Source organism: Monodelphis domestica, chromosome 7 (genome assembly GCF_027887165.1).
Source record: "Monodelphis domestica isolate mMonDom1 chromosome 7, mMonDom1.pri, whole genome shotgun sequence".
NCBI lineage: Eukaryota > Metazoa > Chordata > Mammalia > Didelphimorphia > Didelphidae > Monodelphis > Monodelphis domestica.
This window is the reverse complement of record NC_077233.1, coordinates 111,162,530-111,188,834: the sequence shown is the minus strand read 5'-3', so window position 1 is coordinate 111,188,834 and position 26,305 is coordinate 111,162,530. Positions and strand designations below refer to the sequence as shown.

Genomic DNA, 26,305 nt, shown 5'->3' with positions numbered 1-26,305 from the left:
TTAAAGCCTGAAGACAGGATTAAGACAAATTAAGGAGTGAAGAATGCAGGGTTGGATGGCCTTCTTCCATTCCCAAAATGTCTCCTGTTCTTAGACCTGGAACAATTCTGAAGCATCGGGTGTTAAGTAACTCAGTCTGGCAATTGCATTAAAAATAGCAAAGGTTAAACTAAAGACAAGTTTCCCAAGCTTACGGGTGATGTGAAACTCTTCAGAAGCCTCAACATCTGCTCTAAGAAACCTCCACACAAACCTCCAGCCTGCATGCCTTTGAGCTACTGCATTTTTTGGTTTCAGAAAAAACATTCTTGCTCCTAGAGGAGGGTGTCTCAAAGCACTTTTTCCTTCTCTAGCACCAAAAGACTGAAAACAAAACGTTCTGGTTAGTGACTGAGCATTTCCTTAAGTAACTACAAGCCTTGCCACAAGCCAAACGCCACTCAAAGAAAGCTAAACTCCACACATCCCTACTAGGCAGAAGTGGGGACCCAAATCAAGGGGTTTAAGAAAAGCCCATTCCCTGTGGCATTAAGAGTCCTTTCCCTGGTGGATTGCTAAAGCAGAAGTAGTTGGTTTTCTTTTGATTTTTTTTTAAATTAGGGAAGAATAATGCTATACATACTCCATGAATGAATAAAAAAGTATTAATTAGGCACTTTGTATAAACCACTGTGTTAAATTTGGAGCATGAAAAAAATTGAAAAGCAAAACAATTCTTGCTCTCAAGGAGCTCCCATTCTTTTTTTTTTTTAAACCCTTATCTTCCATCTTAGAATTAGTACTGTATATTGGTTCAAAAATGGTAAGGACTAAGTAATGGGGGTTAAATGACTTGCCTAGGGCCACACAGCTAGGAAGTATCTGATGTCACATTTGAACCCAGGACCTCCCATCTCTGGACCTGGCTCTCTATCCACTGAGCTGCTTTGCTGCTTCTAAGGAGTTCCCATTCTAAGAGGAAAGACAACATATACAGGTGTCAATTGTTAACTAGAAAGAAAGACCTACAATCCTTAGGCTCAGTAACTAAGCAGATGATAATGCATCTTCATTACTGTCCTTTAAGCTGATAATCTATCCACTTTGGATCGTGCCAAGGACTTGGTGTGAAGAATTTTCTTTTCAAAGTCTCTAGCATCTGTGGCTGTTGAGGAAGCAAGAGCCACAACACCTGTAGAAGCATTTTGCCTGTTGTATCTCTAAAGCTGTTGCTTCCTGGGATGGTAGCTCCAGGAGTTGGATTTGACAATGGTAGTTGATTAACAATTGGTTTACATGGTGACAACAAAATTGGCCACCTTCTTCTTCTTGATGACCTTCCTCTCTTGATGGCTGCTGAGCCTGGTCCGAAAGGACTGATGGTCTTGGGCTACTGTTTTGTTTTTTTTCAAACCATTACCTTCTGTCTTAGAATCAATACTAAGTATCCATGCCAAGTAAGAAGAGCTATGAGGGTTACGAAATTGGAGTTAAGTGATGTGCCCAGGTCACACAGTGCCTGAGCTCAGACTTGAACCCAAGTCCTCCTGACTGTGCTACCTAGCTGCCCCTTGGGGCGCTGTTCTTGCACACAAGCTTCTTTAGTTCAAGGACCTGGGCTATCTCAATTAGGGTCCAAGGAGATGGAGTAGTTGAGATGGTGGCGAATGGTTTGACTTGCCTGGTACACATGCTGCCCCCTCTCTCCTTAAGATTCTTTGTTGTTTCAACTCTCTTCCTCATTACCATTGTTGTTTAGTTTTTAGGACTGTACATACAACTCTTTAAGACCCTATTTGAGGTTTTCTTGGCAAAGATACTATAGTGGTTTGCCATTTCTTTCTCCAGCTCATTTTACAGATGAGAAACTGAGGCAAACAGGTTTAGTGACTTGCCCAGGGTCATATAACTAGTGTCTGAGCCAGATTTGAACACAGGAAGATGAGTCTTCCTGACTCCAAGCCCAGCACTCTATCCACTGAGCCACCTAATTGCCTCTTTATTGACCAAACTCTTAATTGGACTTCTTTGCTCAGTTTGCCTTAATTTTTCTCATTAGAAAAAAAAACCCATCTCTCTCTTTCCTTTTTATGTCCGTATATTTATATGCACCTTCACAGTTATACTCCTTTTCATTGGTTAATCTGTTAAAGCTGTAATGGAAATAACTAATTGTGCATGTTACAGGAGGATTTAAATTAAAAGCAGAATAAGAATACTTAGAGGGGCTACATTGCAGAATTATTTATGAAAGTAATTTGTAAACATTCAAGTGAAAATGTGAGTTATCATTAATAGTAATGGGTAATGGCACTCTTCTGCCTTGGAGCCATTGCACAGTATTGATCCCAGACGGAAGATAAGGGTTTAAAAAAATAGTAATGGGTAATGGGATTGTTATTGGATATTGAATATTAGAATGAGAATAATAGCCAAATTGGAGGATGACTTCCCCATCATTGCCCTGGTACACCTAAGTCTTACTCCTTCTTCCCATGCCTTGACTCTCTGCAGTATTGGCCCAAGATAGAAGGAAACCATCCCCTTTCCTTCTTTTTGTATGCATCAAAGAGGAGATGTGGATGGGCTTGTATTTCTATGGTGCTTTAAGATGTATAAAGCTTTTTCCTCACAAAAACCCTGTACAGTAGGTAGCATAGAAGACACGACCCCTTCTGTTGGGTACTTTACATGCAAACTGGACTGATAAGACGAATTTCCATTCAATTCCTATTTATTCTTCAAAGCCCTGTTCAGATATCACCTCTTCTGCAGAGCCTTCCATATCCCCTGTCTCCCAACTAGAAGTCATTTCTCCTCATGTCTGGGCACTTTACAGTCTTCTCACTCACTTGTCACATTCTAATATATGCCTTGCCTTTGTAGAGGCAGCATGGTATGGTGAATAAAGGGCTGGCCTCAAAGGCAGCAAGAGGTTTCAAGGTCTACTGACTGAGTGACCCTGGGCAAGTCACATAATCTTTTAGGGCCCATAGGCAATAATTGCAGAAAATGTGCTGATGTGCATTAGTACAGGGAAGCAAATGGGAAAGGACGGGAACAAATATCCATTAAGCACTAACTGCATGCCAGGCATTATGCTAATTGTTTCACTTATTCTCACAACTTTGAGAGGTGGGTGCTCTTATCACATTTTACTAATAAGGAAACTAAAGCAAACAGAGGTTAAGGGACTTGCATAGGGTCACACCACTGGTAAGTGTCTGAGGCTGGATTTGAACTCCAGACTCAGGACTCTATCCATTGTCCCAGCTCAGTTTCTTACACAAATTTTTACTTTGTGCCTGGGCAAAATTATGTTTATTTCTAAGTATGTTTTATCCCTCCTAAAGACTGTAAACTTTTAAATGACAGAGTCTATAACTTATTCGTCTCTGTTTCCCCCCAGCACTGAGCACAGGTTGGAAAGAATTCTTCAAGGTAAGGGAGAAGAAAAGAGTAGGATTCCTTACTTACAAACTCAGCCCAAGTTCCACCATCTACATGAAGGTTTTCCTGATTCTCTTCAGCTGTTTTATTTTTTAAACCCTTACCTTCTGTCTTAGAATAAATACTGAGTATCCGTTTCAAGACTGAAGAATGGCAAGGGCTAGACAATGGGAGTTAGGTGACTCACCCAGGGTCACACTGCTGGGAAGTGTCTGAAGTCATATATGAACTCAGGGCCTCCCATCTCTAGGCCTGGCTCTCTATCTACTGAGCCACCCAGCTGCCTCTTCAACTATTATTGAACTTCCTTCTTGAACTGTCATATTTATTTTATATTTATTCTTGATCTACTCATATATGCATGTGTTATTTCCCCTTACCAAATATAGCTCCCTGGGGAGAGTTCCATTTTTGTTTTTATATCTTCGGTATTCAGCACAGAGCCAAGACATGGAAGGTGCTTAATAAATGCTTGTTCTTGGATAGTAAAGTGAATGGAATAAATGTTTTTAGATGAACAAACCATTGTTAGTTTGGCTCTATGTAAAGAATAATTTGTCAGCAACTAGAGCTGTCCAAATGTGGAATGGGCTCTCCCTGGATTAAAGAACTCTCCTTCACTGGAGCTATGTAGAAGAGGGAGTAGTGCTCAGCTGAGCCTGTACTAGAGAAGTCCTAGTGAGACTACCTCCCATTGACCCCAATCCAGCTTGAAAGCACATAGCTGTTTGCTGTTAGCTCCATCCCTCCCCCCTCTCCCACACCCATTCTAAACAGCAGCAGGCTCACAGGGACAAAATTGTAGGGATGTAGATGAAATGTAGATGAAAGCAGGAACTGGAGGCTCTAGCCTGCCTGGGCCAGGGGAGGAGATCTGCTGGGAGGGAAGGAAATGGTAAAGGAAGTTACCTGAGAGAGAGAGAGAGAGAGAGAGAGAGAGAGAAAGAGAGAGAGAGAGAGAAAGAGAGAGAGAGAGAGAGAGAGAGAGAGAGAGAGAGAGAGAGAGAAGGAGAGAGGGGAGAGACAGAGATGGAGAGAGACTGAGAAAGAGAGGGATGGAAGGAGAGGGGGTGTGGAGAGAGAGAAGGAGGTCCCTTTGCACCTCAGTAGGCAATCTTCAGAAGTTGTGGAGACTGAAAAATATCATCCCCAGGTGGCCAGTCCTCTAGGGACCACAGGCACCTTCTCTGTTATCATCTCTATCCCTGGAAACACACTAGTATAACTTTCCAGAAACTCTCTGAGAGTTTTATTGATTATTAGATTATTTTATATCTATAAATAAAGGTATTTTATGCTTTCATTCTCTCAGATAATAGCTAGCATCACCTCTTTGGCAGGCCGTTAGGAAGCTTTACCGAGCCTATGATGGTGATAATTCACAAGGAAAGAGTTTGAAGTGAATCCAGGTAGGGCAACCATGCTTCCCCTGTTCTGAACAGGAAGAAATTGCCAGAGACCTAACTTTCTACTCAAGTGAATACCTGAGAAGCAATGGGATAGCATGGAAAAGGCTCAGGACTCCACTTATTGTTCAGTCATTTACATCATGACCAAATCCTGTTGACCCCATTTGGGGTTTTCTTGGCAAAAATACTGGAATAGTTTGACTTTTCTTCTCCAGCTCATTGTATAGATGAGGAAACTGAGGCAAACAAGGTTAAGTGACTTGCCCAGGGTCACACAGCTAGTGTCTGATACCAGATTTGAACTCAGAAGTCAAATCCAAATCCTATCTTTATCATCTATAACCTTTCTGTGCCTCAATGTTCTCATCTGCAAAATGGGAATAGTAAGGCTAGCACTAGCTAACAATCAGAGTTGTGAGAAAAATTAATTAAAACATCATGGAAAGGTGAATTATCGCACCTTCTTTCTGATTGGAGATAGGGATTTGTATGACCCTTGTTCACAAAGAATTTAATCCTTTTGTGGTCCTAGAAGAAACCTCTCTCCTAATGTAAGTCTCTCTCTCTCTCTCTCTCTCTCTCTCTCTCTCTCTCTCTCTCTCTCTCTCTCTCTCTCTCTCTCTCTCTCTCTCTCTCTCTCTCCCTGATAGTAGTTAAGCTGAGTGACCACAGACAAATCATGTAATCTAACAGTACCCCCACCACCTACTGCACAGTGTTGTGAGGAAAGTGCTCTGTAAGTTGCAGAAATGTCAGTTATTATTTTTGTCATTATTATTGGCTATATGACAAGGAAAAATCATTTCAACTCTCTGGGGCTCAGTTTCCTCGACTGTAAAATAACTGGTAACATCTTCTCTGGCTCTCTGCCTCTATTCTAATGTAATGATACTGTGTACTTATTCTCTAAATCATCACAAAGATTATAAGGCTAGGCACTGGACTTGTGATTCTTCTACTAGTGCAGAGGGACACCTTCTCTGGAATGTGTAGCCTTAACAAGTGCTCTAGCAAGATGTGAGTTTAAATGCCTCGACTAGGGTTACAGAGTCAGTATGTGTCAGAGAGGACTTCAATCAAGGTCTTCCTGGTGCTCTATCACCTCTGCCCCAAAGAGCAGAACCAGCAGAAACATGTTTAGATTTAGACTATAATAAAAAAAAAAAAACTTGCTAATAATTTGAAGTCTTCAAAAGTAGAGAGGGCTTCCTCAGAGCATTGTATGGTTCTTATCACTGAGGTTCTGTAAATGCAGGCGCAAGTGGAGATGGGGTAGAGAGAATTACTGAGATTCCATAACAAGATTAATTTAAATTATGCACCACAATATATAAGCCAACAATAAATGCTAACAGGGGCAGCTGGGTGACTAAGTGGATTGAGAGCCAGGCCTAGAGATGGGAGGTTTGGGGATCAAATTTGGCCTCAGACACTTCCTAGCTGTGTGACCCTGGATGAGTCACTTAAGCCTCATTGCGTAGACCTTACCATTCTTCTGCCAGTGCAGTATTGATTCTAAGACAGAAGGTGAGGGTTTTTTAAAAATAATATTCGGGTCTCTATCTTTTGAGAGATGACAGGTTCTAGGGCTTTTTCCCTTCATCCCCTCTGGCCACAATGCTTACTTCCCCTTCATGCAGAGTCCTGCCTTTAGAGCTGGAAGAGATCCTCAGATCTTCAGCACCCTGTGTTCTCCCTATGTATAATCTAAATTTCATCATGATCCATTAGAATTCTTAGCTAGGCTTTCCAGCAAAGAATTTTAATCTTTCAAGTTATACAGGGAGGTGCCAGCCAGGCATTCAGTACCAATAACTGAATAATCTGGAAATCTCCTGAATATGTATTCCTTATGACATAAAGACTCAAAACACACTCTGAGTAATTTTGTTTATACGGGAATTGTTTTTGATTATAAACAAATCATAAACTATGGTGCTAAATAAAAAAGAAATTTAAAGTAAAGTGAACTTATAAAAATAATAAACTGCTATTAACACAAATTATTTACTTCATCTGAGTGAAGAGATCTTTCTCCTTCATCTTGGACTAATCAGTAGGAAAAGGTGTTAGCTTTGCTCACAGAGATCCTGTCATTCTCAAAACTTTAACAACTTCTACACTGTTGCTATTCTGGTCTATATTTTTTATTAAATTAGGCAGCATTAAATTAACTGAATCAGAGATGTGCTTTTTTCTAGTAAAATCAATTCATGTAGATTTCTCCCTCTCTTCCTTTTTCTCCCTCTTTCCCTCTCTTCTTCTCTCCTCTCTCTCTTGTCTCTTTCCTCCCCCTCTCCCTCTCTTCTCTCTCTCTCTCTCTCTCTCTCTCTCTCTCTCTCTCTCTCTCTCTCTCTCTCTCTCTCTCTCTCTCTCTCTCTCTTTCTCTCTCTCTCTCTCTCTCTCTCTCCCTCTCTATCTCCCCTCTCTTTCTTTCTCCTTCATTCCCTTTGAGCTAAGGTTTACATAAAAGTTACCATTACCATCATCAATAGAACCTACTAATAGGGCAGCTAACTGAGTTCATATTTAGCTTCCTGGGGTTATAGCAAGTGTCTCCTAGAAATGCCAGCAGTTGAACAGGAGAGATGAATAGACAGACTTGTCAACAATGAACTCTGGGAATTCTGAAGCTGCACCAGCTGGACCTGTAGAATGGCATATCCAAAATGTATCCAAATTTAGAATCATAGTTTTAGAGCTGAACAAAACTTCAAAGACCCTCTTGTTCAGCCCCCTGGTTTAGGCCAACTACCTCAGGGGATCTGTTCACAAAAATGAAGTGTCACATGTGTGATACAGAGAAGAGGAACATAGATTTAGAGAAACACTTTATCTCTGAGGCCATCTAGCCTAATACCCATAGTCGACAGGGGAAGAAAGTGAATCAAATGGAAATTGTGATTTACCCAAAGTTATATGATAGAAAGCTTCAGAGGCACAATTTGATCCAGGTCTCTTTAACTCCAGATTCAGCATTCTTTCCACTATAATGTTATGTCTCCCAGTGAGACCAAGCCAGTTATTTTTCTGGATTTTTAGATTTATTTGCAACCATTAGCCACTTAAGATATGTACAATGTGTTAAAGCATGATTAATGATGAATTCTTACTGAGTAATCACAAAGCTTCAAAGGTAGACAAGAGCCCTTTTGTGTCTTTTAGGGCCTTGCCATAATCACAATGGCTTCAGTGTTTGAATTCTTTGTTTCCCCATTTCAAAAAGATTCATCCATTTCTGTTATTAAAGTTGGCTCACTGAAGCCAAGAATGCCAAGAAAGGAAGCCAGAGAGCTGACTGGGACTAATTTTTTTTCCTATTACTTCCAGGATTCTTCTGCAACCAGATGATTCTTTACAGATCCTAGCACCTGTTGAAGCAGATGTGGGTTTCTACACTTGCAATGCCACAAATGCCCTGGGTTCTGACTCTGTCTCCATTGCTGTCACTTTAGCAGGTAACCAAAGACCTTTGACAATATATGCCTAGTATGGCCAAGTCTAGTAGGTGACATCATAACCTTCATTGCATCTCCCTCCTTCCCTTCTTCCCTCTCTTGCTGTCTCTCTGTCTGTCTCTGTCTCTCTCTTTCTATCTCTCTGTCTCTCTCTCCTTCTCCTTTCCTCCCTCCCTCCCCTCTTCACTCTCCCTCCTTCTTTTTTTCCCTCTCCCTCTCCCCTCTCTCATCAACCAAAAATCTATCATTTTCCTTCTTTAAAATTTTTTTTTAAATGTAACCTTTTTATATTTTATTATAGGAAGACTACCAGCTCTTTTACGTTAGCCTTGAATTTATAGGCATAAATATTCTACCAGCATGAAATTTGTTTTAGTTCAACAAATTTATTGAGCATCTACTATGCACCCTACTTTGTACTGAGCAATGGAAACACAAAGATGAAAAACAACAGTCTTTCGCCTTCAGAAACTTACAACATTACATGGATCATATGACATGGATAAAAAAAAGATATAGAGTAAATTGTGGTGAGGCAAAAAAGAGACTTACAGGAATGCTCTAAGAAAATTACAGATGGAGGGGCAGCTAGGTAGCACAGTGGATAGATAGAGCACTATGCCTGGAAGTGGGAGGAAGTTAGTTGAAAGTAGGAATGGGTTTTAAGAGTTTTTTAGGGACATGTTGACTTTGATATTTTGGCACAGTGTCAAGGTGGAGAAAATTATAGCCCAGGAAATGTCTCCAACTTCATGCCAATAATGATGGAAATATTTCCTTCTAATATAGAATTCTGGAGAGAGAAGAAATCTTAGAGATCAGCTAATCCAACTTGCCCATTTTATGGGTGATAAAACTGAGACTCACAAAGGTTAAGGGACTTGCCCAGTGTTATCCTGGCAGAATTTCAACAACACACTGTGGAGAAGCAGTATAATATATTGTAAAGAGCACTGAACCTAGAGTTAGGAGAGATCTGTGTGACCTTGAGCAGGTCATTGTTTTCACCTTTGTAAAATAGGTATAATAATAAATTGCTTTCTTAACAGAGTTGAGAAAGAAGTACTTTCTACATGCATGCCAAAGTGTTATATAAACATGAGTAGTTGTTGCTTTTGATAGCTGGGTGGTATGGTGGATAGAGCACTGGGCTTGGAAATAGGTAGACTCATCTTCATGAGTTCAGATCCAATGCAAAACCAACTAGCTGTGTGACCTTGGGCAAATCACTTAACCCTGTTTGCCCTCAATTCTTCATCTGTAAAATGAGCTGAGAAGGAAATGGAAAACCACTCCAGTATCTTTGCCAGGAAAACTCCAAATGGGGTTATGAAGAGTTGGACACAACTGAAATTACTCAACAACAATAATAATAAGTTGTTGCTTTTTTTATTATTACCACCCTGTCTAGTAACTACCAGTTCAGTGTTTCCTCTACTATAATTCTCTGCCCAAGGTCACATAGGTAGTAAATAAATGGCAGAGTCATAATTTGAACTCAGGTCCTCCAGCTCCAAGTCTAGCATTATTTCTTTTAAAAAAATGTAAGTTAAAATTCTCTCCCAATTTCCCCCCCTACACTATACTACCATACATTCAAACAGTCACATGTTCTTCCCTTATATCTGCTTAGTATCAGAATTTCAACCCTGGCAACCTAATCACTGTATGAGGAATGAAAACTTAGCTGCTGGCTTCACCAGGATCATGGAGTTCACTGATCATTGAGCTGAAGTGGTGCAGCCCCAGGGTAGATTAATGTCAGATTTCTTCATTCATTTTTTGTGGATATAAGATTTGCCTTTCCCTTAATTTCTTCCTGTTAGCAGTCTTTATGTATCTCTCTGTACTGGATCCAGATGCTCTCCTCTGTTCTGCTTACGTGATTCTTCCCCCTTACCTGCTAAAAGGCAAAGACACAGTTGACATTCTTCCAATTACTAGCAAATAATGGCTCCAGGAGGATTAACTTTCTTATTTATGTTTACCCAGCTATGGTTCAGCTCCACAGCAGACTAAATATCCTTTTTTCACCAGAATTTAATACAATTATTGAAAACCTGTCTGGAATAAAGCAAGCTAATGGTAGCATCCGGATGGTCTTCAGTTCTTTGAAGAAAACTTATTAGAGAGCACCAGCAGCTTCAAAGCTGCAGAAGACAGACAAAGAAGCTAGAGGGGACCCTCAGGAGAGTCACAGAAAGAGACTAAGTAATAAAGTGTGAACACAAATGCTGCAAAGGAGACCCCAGAGAAAGATGATACTTGCAACTTCTAGGGGCACTTAAATCAATTTTTGAGTGGGAGAAGTCATCAGTTTATAGGAGAAAGCATAAACCATATCAACTTTATATTCTATAAAATTAAGTTAAAATTGGCTACTTGGACTTTAGAATGGAAAAATGGCCTTAGATATCACACCTATATTGTAGTTATTTTGTGTATATGATAGAATGAAAGCTCTTTGACAGTAGAGATTGTTTGATTCTTTTTCCCTTGATATCCCAATACCAACACAGTGCTAGCCACATAGTAGATGCTTAAATTGCTTGTTGATTAGTAATTTGTTTTCTTTTTCTTCTCTACTAGATTTGTAAACTCTTTAAGAATGGAGTCTGTATCTTACGCTTAAGCTCAAAAAGATCAGCTTCAAAGTACAAAGTAGGGGAAAAGATTGTAACAAAACTAGAAAGGGATTTGTCTGGGGGGGGGGAAAGAGTTTTAATGTATCACAAGTTCAATATGAGTCAGTGATGTGGTAAGGCATCTAAGAAAAATAATGTGAAAGTAGGCCTCTTAGAGGCACAATGTTTGGGGAGGGAAACGTGATGGTGCCATTTTATTCTTGCCTGGTTGGCCAGCATCCAAAGTTTCATCTTGTGTACTGGGCACCACATTTCAGAAAGGACGTGGATATACTGGAGAGAATCCAGAAGAACACAGTCAGAATGACAAAGGGCCTTTTAGCTATGTCATATGAGTCACCAAGGAACTGGGGATGTTTATGCTTCAAGAGAGAAGACTTAGGGGGAATCATGAAAGCTGTCTTCAGCTATTTGAGGGGCTGTAACCTGGAAGACAAATTAGATTTGCTCTGCTTGTCCCTGAAGGTCAGAACTAGGATCAATGGAGAAAAGGTACAAAGAAAAAAATAGGTTTGATGTCAGGAAAAACTCCCCATTAATTAAAGCTGTCCAAAAAGTATCAGCAGCTACTTGAGGAAGTAATGGCTTCCTCCCTGTTAAAGGTTACCAAGTGAAAGTTGGATGAATATTTGTAGGTAAAAAGAAATTCTTCCTCTGGTTTGGGCTTGGGTTGGACTACATGGCTACTGTGTGTGCTTTATTGTAGCTCCAATATTTAGAACGGTGGAATATGTCCTCTTTTTCCAACTTTGGGGTTCTGAAATGTATCTGCATCCTTAGCATCTGGTATAGGCACCATAAGTATCGATTCATAGCAAACATTTGTCAAAACAAAACCCCCAGAGATGTATGTGCATTTTATCTGGACTGAAATATACTTGTTACTAAATTAAATCAATTTTCCACCATAAAAAAAAATTATACTGAAGTACAACAAATAAAAAGAAACTATAGAAAAAAGTTCTAAGGTAAGAAATGACTAGAACATTATTATAGATACCAATATGTATAAATTTTTCAACATAAATTGTCATAAATATATGTTTATTCGGTCTTGTTATTGTACATTGATTTCAAAATGAATTCTTTTAAAATAGAAATACAAGAATAATAGCACCCAGTTATGCCAAGTCCCCAGACAATGTCCAGGGCCAGAAGTTGTATGGCTCATGTCTACTTTCGGGAATGTGCTTAAAGTACAGACCTGGGTCCCCTTTGAATTCCAATTCACTCAGAGAAGTTCAAAAGGGTCATGGTTCAGACTGGAGCCCCTACAATCTGAATAAACAATCAGAATATTTCCATAATTAACCTACCCACCTGAGAGATCTTCTATTTTGATGCAATGTACCTCCCAGGAGTAGAGACTGATCAGAGTTTGACCTGATATGCAAACCTAAATAATATACACTGAGCAGGAAGGCTCATTACATAAGACATTATATACAAAGTATTCCACACAACCAGACCCACTAGAATTCTTTTTGTGTCTACCTACTTCCTCTCAAATCTATAATTTACCTAGCATTCGGGCAACTGGTTTATCTACCAAGCCATTTCACTCCCAAGAGTAGGGGAGGCTAATAGCAAAATGTTACCCAGTTCTACCCTTATCTTTTTGAAATATGAACCCATAGTTTATGTTATGGTGTAAACTAAGTGAAAAATTTCCAGTGTGCTCACATGAAGCTGGAAATACAACTTTAAGAGTTCCCTTAGCTAGGCAGATTAAGTTCTCAGCCAAGTTGCTTAGGAAGGTTCAGGAACTGATTGGTCTAGGCAGCATTTGAAGGAAAGCAGTAGTTACCTAGTAAATTGCTTCAGTCTGGATCAATGGCTTAGCTCCACTTACCAATGCAGATGAGCAACTCTCCAGGTGTAGACCATCAGTGAGGTCATAACCATAAGGGAGAAGTTTGAGGTTGTCATTGATTTTTAAATATCATAAAAGAGATAATGTAACTCCTGACATTTCACAAACATCAGCAATGGAAAATGGAAAGAAGGCAAGGACTCAGGGAAGCACATAGTTCCCATTGAAAGAAGAAAGCATGGTCCCATTTACATGGTTTTTTTACATGAGGGGAAAGACAGGAAAATGCCTCCTCCTGGGATATGATTTTTTTCTGCTTTTTATAGGTTTAATGATCTATGTATCTAATAAAAACATCTCGGAAACCTCACTGTAAAAATGTATCTTCTGGGATTCTTTTCCCCCTATGATTTAGTAGTGACAATAAAGCACACACAATCTTGTTGGGTTTTCCACCCTGGTGGTTATATCTGAATTTATTCCTTAGTTGTTTCAATCAGCTTGTTTGTGAACAAGATGGTGATTTTAATGGAGGTTGATTGTGTTCTGAGGAAACTGCCTCACCAGTTGATAAGGGGAGAGCTTCCTCAATTTATGAAAAAATAAAAGTTCTTCTGATTTGATTGAACCCATATTGATTTCCAAAAGTCACATGTTTTTCCAGAGTTATGGTATGATCATTGTGGCATGGAAGTGACCCTTGTCATTGAAAGTCATGACTACAGAGTACAAGCTCTTCCAAATCCCACCAGGGAGGAGGGTCTTTGAGGAGGGAGCTATTGTTGGATTGAATTTCTGTTGTCTTTGGACCAGCCCAGCTAAAATCAGGAGGGGCTCATCACTAGCTTGTCCACAATGAATGTTTTGGCCACAACTCTAGAATACCCTTTTACTAAGTTAAATAGATGTTGTGATCCTCATTGATGGAATGAATATACACACTGTCAAAACTACAGAAGCTCAAATTATTTAATTATGTAACAAAAAAAAAAGATTACACAATTAACTGGTCCTAGTTGCCCATCACAATGTTTCATTATCTTATTAGCCACCAAGGGGCTAAGAGTATTCAAGTTTGTTTGTTTTTTTTGTAGGTACAAGTGTCTAATGAATCCAGAATATCTAGTAAGGACATCGCTGTATACCAAGTAGTTATAAACCAAAGAAAACAATGGCCAGTATAGTATAGTAGTCTGTGAGGATACGTAGACTCGGTCTAAATTCTCCTTATTTCAACAGCCTTTGAGAGCATCATGATGTAAAAATTAATGATCGTAATGATATCACAGTCATCAAAACAAGATTAAATCACTAAATTTCCTGAGGCAGAGAAAGAAGACTACCTCTGGAGATCCAAATTTCTCTGTGTCCTAAATACCTGTTATTTATTCATCTGACAAACTTTTACTAAGTACCTGCTACACAGAGAATTGTGTTATATGCTAAGAGAGATAAAAAAGATAAGCAAAGATCCAAGATCTCATGGATCTTGAGTTTATACTAGAGTAGGAAGATACAATACTGGATCTGATAACTATACCACACAACATCACATGATAAGCATGTTTTATTGATACAAAACTAAATGGCAAGAGATATTTCCTAGAACATTGGATACCCATGTTAAAATTGATTCACAAGACAAAAAACTAACTACATAGACTCAAAAAGGTCAAGGAATTTTATTAACTATTGACAGTATGATGAGTAATGTAAAGAAAATAATGCCATGAAGTAAAATGATATTTTGAAAAAAGAAACTGTGTTTACCTTCAAATGGATTTGCCCAGACTTGTCACTGATTACCAGATGTTAGTAACTTCTGGTCCATCATGTTACAAGTGTAATCTCCTCAGTCCATGGTTGTCTGCTTTCTCTAACATCTAGTGTTGCTTCTTGTTTACAGGAAAACCATTGGTGAAGACATCAAGGATGGCTGTCACCAATATAGATTTGCCTGCTGTCATAGTTGATGTGGGAAGTGTCATCAAAACCATCCCAGGAGTAAATGTGACAATTAGCTGCCAAGTCGCAGGTGAGAAGTGACTCATTATCCTCTCTTAGGAGTTTTCTGATCTGAATATTTCCCCCAGTAATCTCTCTTTTGTATGCATTGAGATAAAGCAATGATCCTCTGACCAATCCAATTCCTTGTGCCTGAAATGCCCAAGATCCTCCTAGTTACCAGTTGAAGAATCCTTACCCACCCCTCCAATTCCAACTCACAAAGCCTTCCCTGATGCCCCTTGTCAAGACCCTCTCCCTTAGTTCTTATCTAGATAGCATTTAACCTTCAAAAACCCACCAGGGTCACTTCGATGTCATAAGAGAGGCATTACAAGAGTTGGGATCATGATGACACAGATAAAATTACTTTCAATCTAGATTCATGTCCTCCAGGTGAACTGCATTTTGTTAGGTGCTTTGGTATGCTGAGAGGATGCTTGTTTGGGGTCCATACTTATAGTCTAAATTCTTTGAACCAAAAAGAACCTTGGAAATCATTTAGTCTAATCCTATCATTTTTGAGATGAGGAAGCTGAAGTTCAGAGAAAATAAATCACTTACCCCGAAGGAGTAAATTGTAGCTTTGAGAGTCAACCCCAACTCTGGAATCTTTTCCTCTGTTTCTCATGAGTTAGCAAGGGAAGTTTTTCTGTAGTCATTGGACTTCATAATGTTTTGGAGAGTTTGACAGATGAAAGAGATCCGGGGGTGGATCCGGAACCAGGAATGACAAGAGCTCATCCTGGGGGTGATTAAAAGAACAATCTGACTAAGCTAAGAGGGTAAGACAGATATGTATTGGGATATGTAAGAAGACAAGTTTGAGAAAGCCAGTGGTGATAAGGCAACTAAAAATATTCTCTCATCTCTTATTGACCCTTTTCCCATAGAAAACTTGAACCTACAATTACTTGAGATTTTTCTGTAGTCTATTGTCAACAACACAGTTAAAGCCAAAATTCTTAAATGCCTGCTTAATCGGGGCACAGGAATTAGATAGTCAAGTCTATGATTCCAGAAATATTGCCACGGTGTTAATAAGCAAAACAAAAAACATTCCAATGGCCTCTAAGACATGACCGGTAGGCCACAGTCCAGTTAGCACATTTATTCTCTCTGGGATTAAAGGAGGAAAATGACAGTATATCTTTTCTATGTAGTTCTAGGCAGATTAAATTTACTAATCATATCCTCTTCCAGGTCGTTGTGATCAGACTGGTTCATTTTAAGCAACAAGGGGAAGCATTATGTTATTGAGATGATGTGAATCAAAGTGGGCAAAAACTCAAGACAGATTATTTTGCTCCCTTTTTGTTAACTGTAAAAGCCATTGCAGTGCCTGGAAAGCACAGCTCATGAAAACAACTTGTTAGAGTCATAGCTTCAGGCTGCAGTCTGCCTTCTGATATAAATGAAAGCCACTGGTATTTTTATGCTCCATTCTCCCGGTCCTCTGTATCCTTTCTGTCACATCATAATATGCTGTGACAAACGTAGTTGGCTGCAAGATGACCAAACCTTAGAGAGAGAATGGTAAGCAAGCAAGCCAGCAGACATGAATTCCAGAAACTTGTCTCATACCAATGTACCTCAGGTGATCAGCTGAAAATAGAAAGGATATAAGCAGAAATGTTTCAGCTAGTACTGAAAATAACAATACAACCTGAACACAGTATGTTTCCTCTGAAGAGCTATAGTGCGGCAACTGATCAATCAATTAATAATCAACTAATAAAGCATCTTAAGGTCAATTCCAGCAGCAAAAAGGATGACATGTCACTCTCATGCTACATGATTTCGATTTCTTCTTAATGGCCCTATATTTTAAAGTTTTTCTATTAGGTGTAGTTTGGAACTATTCTGTATGGCAGCATCTTTTGAAAAAAAAAAACATTCTCAAATTTGTATGCATCTACATTATATCCAAGAGGATGCAAGCAAAGGTTCTGTCTGTAATGAAGCTATAGTTCCTTCAGAGTTTATGTGCTGAATACTCAAGAATTTAGGGGATTTATATTTGTAATTTACAGAGATGGGTCATCTGTTAATTTTATTGTTGTTCAGTTGTTTTTCAGTTGTGTCCAACTCTTCATGACCCTAGTTAGGGTTTTCTTGGCAAAGAAATTGGGGTGATATTCTATTTCCTTTTCCAGCTCATTTTTCCTCATTAACAGATGAGGAAACTGAGGCAAAGTTAAGTGACTTGTCCTGGGTCACATAATCAGTAAGTGTCTAAAGCCAAATTTTAACTCAAAGGAATCTTCTTGATTTTTAAGTCCAGCACTATCTACTGTGCCACCTAGCTGTTATTTTAGGAGGGGTAGCATGAATTTCTTGTGTATATTCTAGTTATTGGCCATGTCTTCCTAAGTATCTGGTAAATACTAATTTTTTTTATCCTGCCCACATGTTGCACATTTTCTACCACAATTTTAAAATCTCCTTGATCAACAAATTTGGGTTCCTTAAAGAAAACTCTTCTGAAGTTTCTTGTGACATTCACCTGATCCTGAATTATTATTGTTGTTATAATTATTATTGTCATCATAATCTCATTTTCTCAATTTTCCAGTGGGGATAAGATGAAAATAGTCCTGGGACAAGTCACAACTCTGCTATTATTGTTTAAATATTCATTGTTCTATGGACTGCTACACAAATGGAGAAGATAAATGCTTTTTGCAGTTGAATAAAAGTATTGAGATATAAGCTTATCCTGTGTAGGCTCACTGAAAACATCCTTAGTACAACTCCAGTAGCAGACAGAACAATAGGGATGATGTGTACCTCATCCTGTTCTCCCATGATTTTAATCTCCTTGGCCAGGTTTCTATATTTTGAAAGCTTTTCATTCCATAAAGCTTGGAAATTATGAGTATTTGGGATAGTGACATATATTAAAAACATTCTTCTTAAGTTTTTATGAATCATTGTGATGTCCATGGGATTGTGGGCAATGATTCAATCTGTGATAATGGTCTGGTTCCAATACAGTATGTTGGCCAAGTTCCTCAGGATATTTTAAGGTCTGTATTTGCACTATAGGGATTTGTCTTCCATCAGTCCTTGGAAGGTAGGGAATTTCTGATGTATAATTCAAGCTATCATGTCATATCTTGCTGGTGTTGGGAATGGTGCTAAATGTTTATGGCATGTAACGATACCTTGCACCATCTCCAAATTTCCATGCATTTATCTTTATTATTATTATTTTTTATTTATTATTATTTATTATTATTTATTATTATTTATTTATTATTATTATTATTATAATAATTATTACGATCATCTTTGTCCTTGGGCAACTCATTCCCCTTCTCTATGCCTTTTTCCATTATTTGCAAAATGAAGTGATTCTCTCAGGTCCCTTCAAGCACTAACATTCTATAAAAGAGCTTTCATAGGTAGTGATAGTTGTGAAATCCTCACAGCTATCCCCCAAACATCTCTGACTGAACATATTACAAGATATGCACTGGAGAGGTGAAAGCCTTGAAGAAGTGAGTCTCTGCTACAAGTGGCAGTATAAAGACAATACAGTCAAATAGCCAGGACTGTTTCAAAATACACGAAAGTCAATATTTAAGGCACTTGTGACAAACAAAAGAATAAGAGTAAAGCTTTCAAAACCTATTTTGGTCATCTTTCTAGAAGACGTACCTCCCAGAATTCTGGGATTCCTTATTCATATTTTTCTACTCTCTTGTTCTGATTATCTCTGGGGCACATCAAAGCCAGCAGTAAAACAGCTGGATATTGTTCCATAAGGCATCCTAAGGGTTGTTCTTTGACTCAAGCTGATGGCTCAGATCATGCTTTACCAAAAGCGGGTGTACGTGCCAGCACCACCATTTCCTAAAGTTCAGGACAGAAGTCTGTATTTGGGTCAAAGTGTACAACTCTGGCTCCTGTAGGAAAAAAAAAACTTTAAATAAGAACCTTCAGGAGAGAAGAGCTCATGAATAAATCAAAGAACCATTTCCTGTAGAATTTATCTTCAATAGGAGCTGCTGCTGCTGCTGTTGCCACCACTGCCAAGAGGAGGGATAGAGGCCACGTGCTGACAGGTGCTGCTAAGCCAGAGCAGATCATTCCTCCACATGAGAAACAATCAGAAGGTCTTTTGTGGAAAGTATATGGAGACAGCTCCAAACTGTTTCTCTCTTCAAAAAAAAAAAATATATATATATATATATAAAAGCCATTCCACCTACTGACTTAGCACCTCCTTCCTGATGTTTTCAACCCATTTTATAATCTGTAACAGCTAAGTCAATGGGATGTCCCATACTATGGATAGGGTGGAGAAGGGGTGCAACAAGACATAAAATAATAGAGAATAAGAATTAGAGTTGAAGGGACCTTCAAAGACAATCCAGTCCAGCATCCTTCTTTTATCAATGAGGAATCTGAAGCCTCAGGAGGGAAAGTGACTTGCCCAATATCACACAGTTAAATTTCAACCTAAGTTTCCTGATTTTTAATTCTTATGTTATACCAATTTTTCAGTCCAAAGTATTCAAAAATCCATTCCATAACATTAAAATGCTATCCTCTGTTGTCGGTCTGAATGACCCATGTTTTACAGATGGGCACAACAAGTATAAGGTGATGCAGGTCAATTATTCTTTTATTCATTTAAATAGAAAAATTCAATATAGCACTGCCTTTGTTCAGAAGACTGTGCCAGGTACTGAGGAAATACGTAAAGATAAGCAAGATATGAAGCCTGTCCTCAAGGAGCATATAGTTTAATTAGTGGCATAAGCCATATTCAGATAATTATCACACAGTGGAATTTGCTATGTACATAAGAGACATATAAATACCACATCATAAATATCCTTAAACGGAAGGAATCACTTTTGGAATTGGGGAAGTCTTAATAGGAGAGATGGTACTTGAAATGAGTCTTGACAGATTTCAACAGACAGGAAAGGAAAAATAACAGGCAAAAGGCAAAATGTGAATAAATATACAGAATGTTAGCTATGAAGCAATATGGCATGATGGGAAGAATCATTAGAGTAATTAAAAAGACCCAAGATTAAATATCAACTCTTACTCATATGCAAAAAATTTTGACCAGGTAGTTCCATTTCTGATTCTCAATTCCCTGCCCAGTAAAATGAGGGAGTTGAACTAGATGTCCCCTAAATTTCCTTACAAATTCTAAATCCTAGGACTTTCAGGAAGGGATGCCAGCCAGTTGGAGATGCTAATATCCAGTCTGTACTGAATTCTCCTCACCTAAAATAGCTCATATTTAAATGACACTATAAAGCACCTTAAATGGATTATTTCATTTGGTCTTCCCAGCAACCCTAGGAACAAGATGTTATTATTATCTTCATTTTATAGATTAGGAAAGTGAGGCTTAAGGAAGTCTGTGACTTGTCCAGGGTCACATAACTAGCAAATGACCGAAGCATGATTCAAACATACTTTTTGACTCCAAGTCTTTTCATTGAACCAAAATGCCTGGGGCCTCAGCTGGTTTAATTCTTTATCTGTTTCTCTTTATGGCCAAACCATGCTGTCTGCCATAATGAGAAAGAAATGTTAGGGCATGTCATTGAACAAATCTAGAATCTATAGCTTTGGGATCCATCTAGAATTAGGAACATGGTGAACGGGATTAGAGCCTTTGAGGGCACTGCTATGAAAACAAGCATGCCTTCACAAAGAGAGAGGTTGAAGTGAGGTTGAAAGCTGAGGTCATTTGTTCATTCAAAAAGCATTTATGGATAGAACTAAAGGACCATTTAGGCAGGCTTTCTTCTTGTGAATCACTAGAAGTCATTGGTTCCTCACAGGGAATAAAAGCTGGAAGTTCAGGCCCCTTCCTAAGTGGAGACCTACGCAGGACATGTAGAAAAGGACAATTCAGAGTACAATAAAAGAATTGGCTACAGATGGAATTCGGGGTGGGGGACCAGTGTGTGACCTCTTTTTTCCTCATATTTACCAGAGATAATAAGGCCAGGGACCTTTGTTTGCAGCTTATTTTGCAGTCATTCTTCTAATTGACATTAAGTTTTTCTTTTAAAATTTAACCCCAAACTCTTAGAATCTTAGAATGACATCTTGAGCTTCAGAGGAAGAGTTCTTCCTTTCAAAGAGCAAAGCGTTATTGGGGAAATTCATGTGATGCTCTTGCTCTCTCTAGTGGTGATACCTGAAAAAGCAGGTTCTCCACTAAAATCGCCTCTTGTTTTTTTCTCTCCACCGCCGAGATGGGCCAGCCTGGCTTCTCAGATGGGGGCATGAGCCATTTGGTTATAGCAAATCTGTGTGAGGTACTGATGTGAGAAGACTCTAGGAAGCTTAGACTACTCTACTCATCCCTTTTCGGGCCTATTCCCGCTTCCCCAGCCAGCATGCCAGTTCCAGGTGGTTTTGATTCAATTATGATTCATCAGCAGAATAAAAGAAGAGAACAAATCAATCTTTTGCCCAGGTGGTCAGAGGAGAGATCTCAGATGTGCCAAACACTTGGACTGCCCATCCACAACCCACCAAGTGGAGGAAGGAAACATAGACTAAATCAAGAGCAGCTGCCTGAAAAATGGATGAACACACACAAGGCAATGAGGCCTCAGCTCCAAACAGAGAGAAACGTTATTGTCTGAGAAGGAACTAAGACTGGGGAGTCTGAGCAGAAAGGGCCCATTATAGAATGGACAAAGGGAGGAGTCATTCGTTAGCCCCCAAAGGGGGCAATAAATATTTGTTAAAGAAAGGCAACAAAAAAGCAAGCAAAGAGAGTCAGTATCATAGTCAGGTCAATTCAATGTTTATTAAATATCTATCATGTACCAAATACTATACACGATGCTGGGAAGACAACGTCAGAAATAAAACAGGCACTGCCCTCGTAGAGCTTAGATCCTAACATGTACCTGGATGGTGAACACTCCATATATACAAAACGATTTCAAGTGGAAGAGAGCACCAACTAGATGGATGTAGAAAATCTCACCTAGCTGGGCTCTCTGGGCCTGTGCTTTAGAAGAAGTTTAGACATTTTCAAGGCAAGTGTAGAGAGAGGAGACATTCCAGAAACGGAGGAGCAATACCCTGGCCAAAGTAATAGAGGCAGAAGATGGAATTCTTTATTTGTTCATTGGAGACATGATAGCCCATAAAATATCTACAAAACATAAATTCAAGGTAATGGGGGAAGGGAGAGTACAAGTATCTGGAGGAATCAATCGTGAAAGGACTCATGGCACTTGTGCCCAGCTTGGAAGGAACTACGGATTCTGAGATGTGGAAGGAAGGAGATGATGTATGACAAGCATTGTGGAAGAGGGTGATAGGGGAAAGCCTGGGTAAAGGAACCTAGGAAATGTGTGAAGTACAAGAAATTTAGTGTGGCTGGATCACAGATATGTGTGTAAGGGAGTGGGGGGTTAGTAATGTATAATAAGCCTAGAATGATTCATTGGAAACAGTTTGTGGGTGGTTTAAAATGCCTGACAGAGGAATTTGTGTGTCATCCTAAAGGTAGTGGGTGACTCCGGGAGTGTGCAAGGGTAGGGTTTGGTTTGGTTTTAAGCAGTGGAGTGACAAAGTTAGACTTGTGCTTTAGAAAAAATTACTTTAACAGCCATGGGCAGGATATACAGAAGAAGGGGAAGATGTGGGGAACCAATTGGGAGGCTAACTGTCATCCTCCAGAAGAGAGGAGATGGTAGGTTATGCCTGTAATCTGAGCTACCAGGGATGCTGAGGCTGACAGACCTCTTGTGCTTGGGAGTTCGAAGCTGCTGTGTACTAACACAATCAGGTGCCCTTACTAAATTTAGCATTAATCTGGAAAACCCCTGAGAGGGAGGAAAGTGTATTACATTACCCAAAGAGTGGCAAATCAACCCAAGTCAGAACCAACAGGTCATTCTTGGGCCAAAGCTGGACTAGACCCTTGAGTGAGTATCCCCTGTCCTCCATCCTGGGTAGCAAAGGGATACCTAATCTAAAAACAAACAAAACAACAGCCCTAAATTTTATTCTTGATTCTACATCAACTCTATTCCCCTAAGGTTTAAGGCTCTTTCATTGATAGATGAGAAGTCTTCTTATTTGCTATTTCAAGCTATTAGAATAATACAACAGAGATTTGCTCCTTGATCTAAAAAAAAAAGATGAATACTCCTAATGTATTTCCCATTAATGTCACAAGGACTAGGAAAGTTTGACAGTACTGATTTTTCTAATTTGTACAGTTTTTCTTCCAAAGAATTCAAGGTGTGCTTTCAGTCAACTCTTGGCCAGCCACTTCATTATAATATTATACCCATTGTGTGCTGGAGCCAGTTCACACCAGCTCAGGAAAATCCATTGTTAAATATTCACTGTGAGAGCATTTACCCCTTAGAATTTGGTGAACACTACAAATAAGTGCTTCATTTTTTTTATTGTTTTGACTTATGAAAGTAATGGAGAAAATGTTAATGATGGAAATAAAATTTAAAAGTAGATGGGGTGAGGAAGCTAGATGGTACAGTAGATTGAGAGCCAGACTTTAGAGACAGGGATCCTGGGTTCAAATCAAATCTCAGATACTTCCCAGCTGTTTAATGTTAGATAAATCACTTAATCCCCATTGCCTAGCCCTTACCACTCTTCTACCTTAAAACCCATACACACTATTGATTCTAAGACAGAAGATAAGAGGGTTTTTAAGTAGGTTGTCAATACATTTTTTAGAAAATTAGTAGTTAGACAATTTACCAGCATACCCTTGGTTATAACCCCCTATGTCTAGTGGTAGCTACCCACTTTAGTAGAAGTCCAGAAAACAAGCCCTTCCCCCATAAGAACTTTCACATTAAAAGCAAAAATTGGATGTCAGAGAGAGAGACTATATGATTATATTACAGACAGTGAGGTGGCTCAGTGGATAGAGAGGCAGACCTAGAGACAGGAGGTCCTAGGTTCAGATCTGACCTTGGATACTTCCTATGACTCTAAGTATGACTCTAAGTAAGTCACTTGGCCCCAATTGCCTAGCCCTTACCACTCTTCTGCCTTGGAAGCAATACTTAGTATTGATTCTAAGACACAAGGTAATGGTTTAAAAAATAAAATATATTGTGTGTATAGAAACCTAACCTTGCACTTCAATATCCTCATAGTTAAGTGCTTCCCGGTTATTTTTTTGTTGTTGTTGTTGAAATACATATGTACCAGTGCTTAAGAATTAGGAAACAAGTGAGAAGTTAAAGGCATCCTGAATTATTAAAGGCATAACCAGGTTAAAGATTTGACCTCATACAGGCACTGGAGTATCAAGTTCAGGATCTCTCTGGCTTCGTGACTGTCAATGCCTCCTTGTTCACCTGCTCTGCATTTTGTGTTTCTGAGTTTATTTTTCTCTTCCTAGGTGTGCCTGAAGTAGAAGTCACTTGGTTCAGGAATAAAAGCAAACTGGCTCCCCTTCACCACCTGCACGATGGCTCCCTGTGGATTACAAATGTCTCCTTTTCTGATCAGGGGCTCTACTCCTGCAGGGCAGTCAATCTTCATGGAGAAGTGACCGAAAACACCCAGCTAGTGATCCTAGGTAAATAGCTGCAAGGTCAACTGCCTGTGAACAGGATTTTAGTTGAAAAGATCCACACTGAGTCCACCTCCCTCTCTGCTCACCCTCACCAAACACATTCAGTGTAACCTAAACTTCCCCCAATTTCTCCCTTATGCTGAGAAAATCAAGGAATGGAAAGAATTAAGATATATGTTATGGTAGTAAGTTTTGGAATATCAAGGAACAGAGACTCACACATCAACTATCTTGCACTAACTACAGTATTTGCTGACTAATATACAAACCATTAGGCAACCTCTTTCCAGAAGGAAAGACAGTGTGTGTGCAGATGGTTGAGTTTCTATTTTTATCTTCCCCGGTAAAAAATGATAGATGATAGATACATAGATAGATAGATAGATAGATAGATAGATAGATAGATAGATGGAAAGATAGGTGGATAGATAGGTGGATAGATGGATGGATGGAAAGATAGATAGGTGGATAGATAGGTGGATAGATAGATGGATAAATGGATAGATAGATAGATAGATAGATAGATAGATAGATAGATAGATAGATGGATAGATAGATGGATGGATGGATAGATAGATAGATAGATAGATAGATAGATAGATAGATAGATAGATAGATGGATAGATAGATAGATAGATAGATAGATAGATAGATAGATAGATAGATAGATGGATGGAAAGATAGATAGGTGGATAGATGGATGGAGAGATAGATAGATAGGTGGATGGATGGAAAGATAGATAGGTAGATGGATAGATAGATAGATAGATAGATAGATAGATAGATAGATAGATAGATAGATAGATGGATGGATAGATATCCTTTATCTCTGAGTCTTTATTCAAAGCTGTTCCAACTTGGTAAAGTCTAGCAGAGCTTGCTTCACCAACAAAGTCTTTAAGAATCCAGAAGCACTTCCATGACATAGTAAGGTCTTGGAAAGCTTTAAAAGAGGGTATATCTATGTACCAACACACATACTTCTATGACTATTGTTAGAATGGAAATGATCTAGTTGATCACATGAATATAAGTTAGGCATAATTTCACCAAACTGCTGGTATGAAGAATGGTTCTAGCCTCTGTTCAGTCTGGTTTCCAAAAGGCTACTCATGGTAACTCACCAAATGCCCCAGTAGGCTTGTAGCCCACAGTGACTGCATGAGCCCTAAATCATCTTAGAGAGCAACAGTAACTCAGTTCAGTGAAGGATGAAGTTTACTCTGTGTTCAATTTCACAGTCATGGGCTGAGCTTCTAGCCGGGTGATTGGACTCAAAAAGCCGTTGTTAAGCCCAAAGCCTGGGTGGGACCATTACCCCTCACTGATTTATAGTACTTACTGATGGAGTTTTCCTCCTTAATAACACTTCCCCATCACTCGACTAATGGAGAGATGAAAGATTAACCAGGGTGTGTAGCTGCTACTGTAGGTCTGGTAATGAAGTGTGTATGTTCTGTGAACTTGTGTTTAGCACTACAGTGCCATTGAAAAGTGGGTGAAAAGACTGTTTGGGGAATGTTACTTCTTCCCCACTTTAATCACATCTGATGGAAAATTGCTATTTAAATTCTCACTCCAGGGCATTTTTTTATCAGAAATAACCTTAGTTTATTGATCACAGTTCATTCATTATTCCAGGCACTTTCTGAATATAAAACTGGTTTCATTTTCTTTTTTTTAATCATTTAAAACTAGTTTAATTTTTTTAAGTGGAATTTTTTTCCCAAAGCTAAAACCTAGTGCCAACTATTGAGACTCGTGAGGCTGTTCACAGTCTAATAACACAGACCTACATTCATTCAGCAAACATTTATTAAGGATTGATTCTCTGTGAACTAGCTCTAGAAGCATGGGGTAGGAGGCAGGGAAAGGAGGATACAGAAGAAGCATATGTGAAGCTTCCATTTGGGGACTTTTTACAATCTACTTTAAGATGAAAGAGCATAAAACCATCTTAAAGCTTACAACTACACCAA

At 39.0% G+C, this 26,305-nt stretch overlaps 1 protein-coding gene across 3 annotated transcripts in view; it reads left to right on the top strand.

Annotated features, from left to right (window-relative positions):
- The window catches only part of ADAMTSL1 (ADAMTS like 1), a 1,092,747-nt gene that overhangs the window by 1,016,830 nt on the left and 49,612 nt on the right, over positions 1–26,305 (top strand). For all 3 annotated transcript variants that reach the window (XM_056805329.1, XM_056805328.1, XM_056805331.1), the window contains 3 exons: positions 8,169–8,296; positions 14,661–14,789; positions 24,150–24,329. In XM_056805329.1, the coding sequence (XP_056661307.1) occupies positions 8,169–8,296; positions 14,661–14,789; positions 24,150–24,329 (437 nt within the window). The remainder of the gene's footprint in view (positions 1–8,168; positions 8,297–14,660; positions 14,790–24,149; positions 24,330–26,305) is intronic.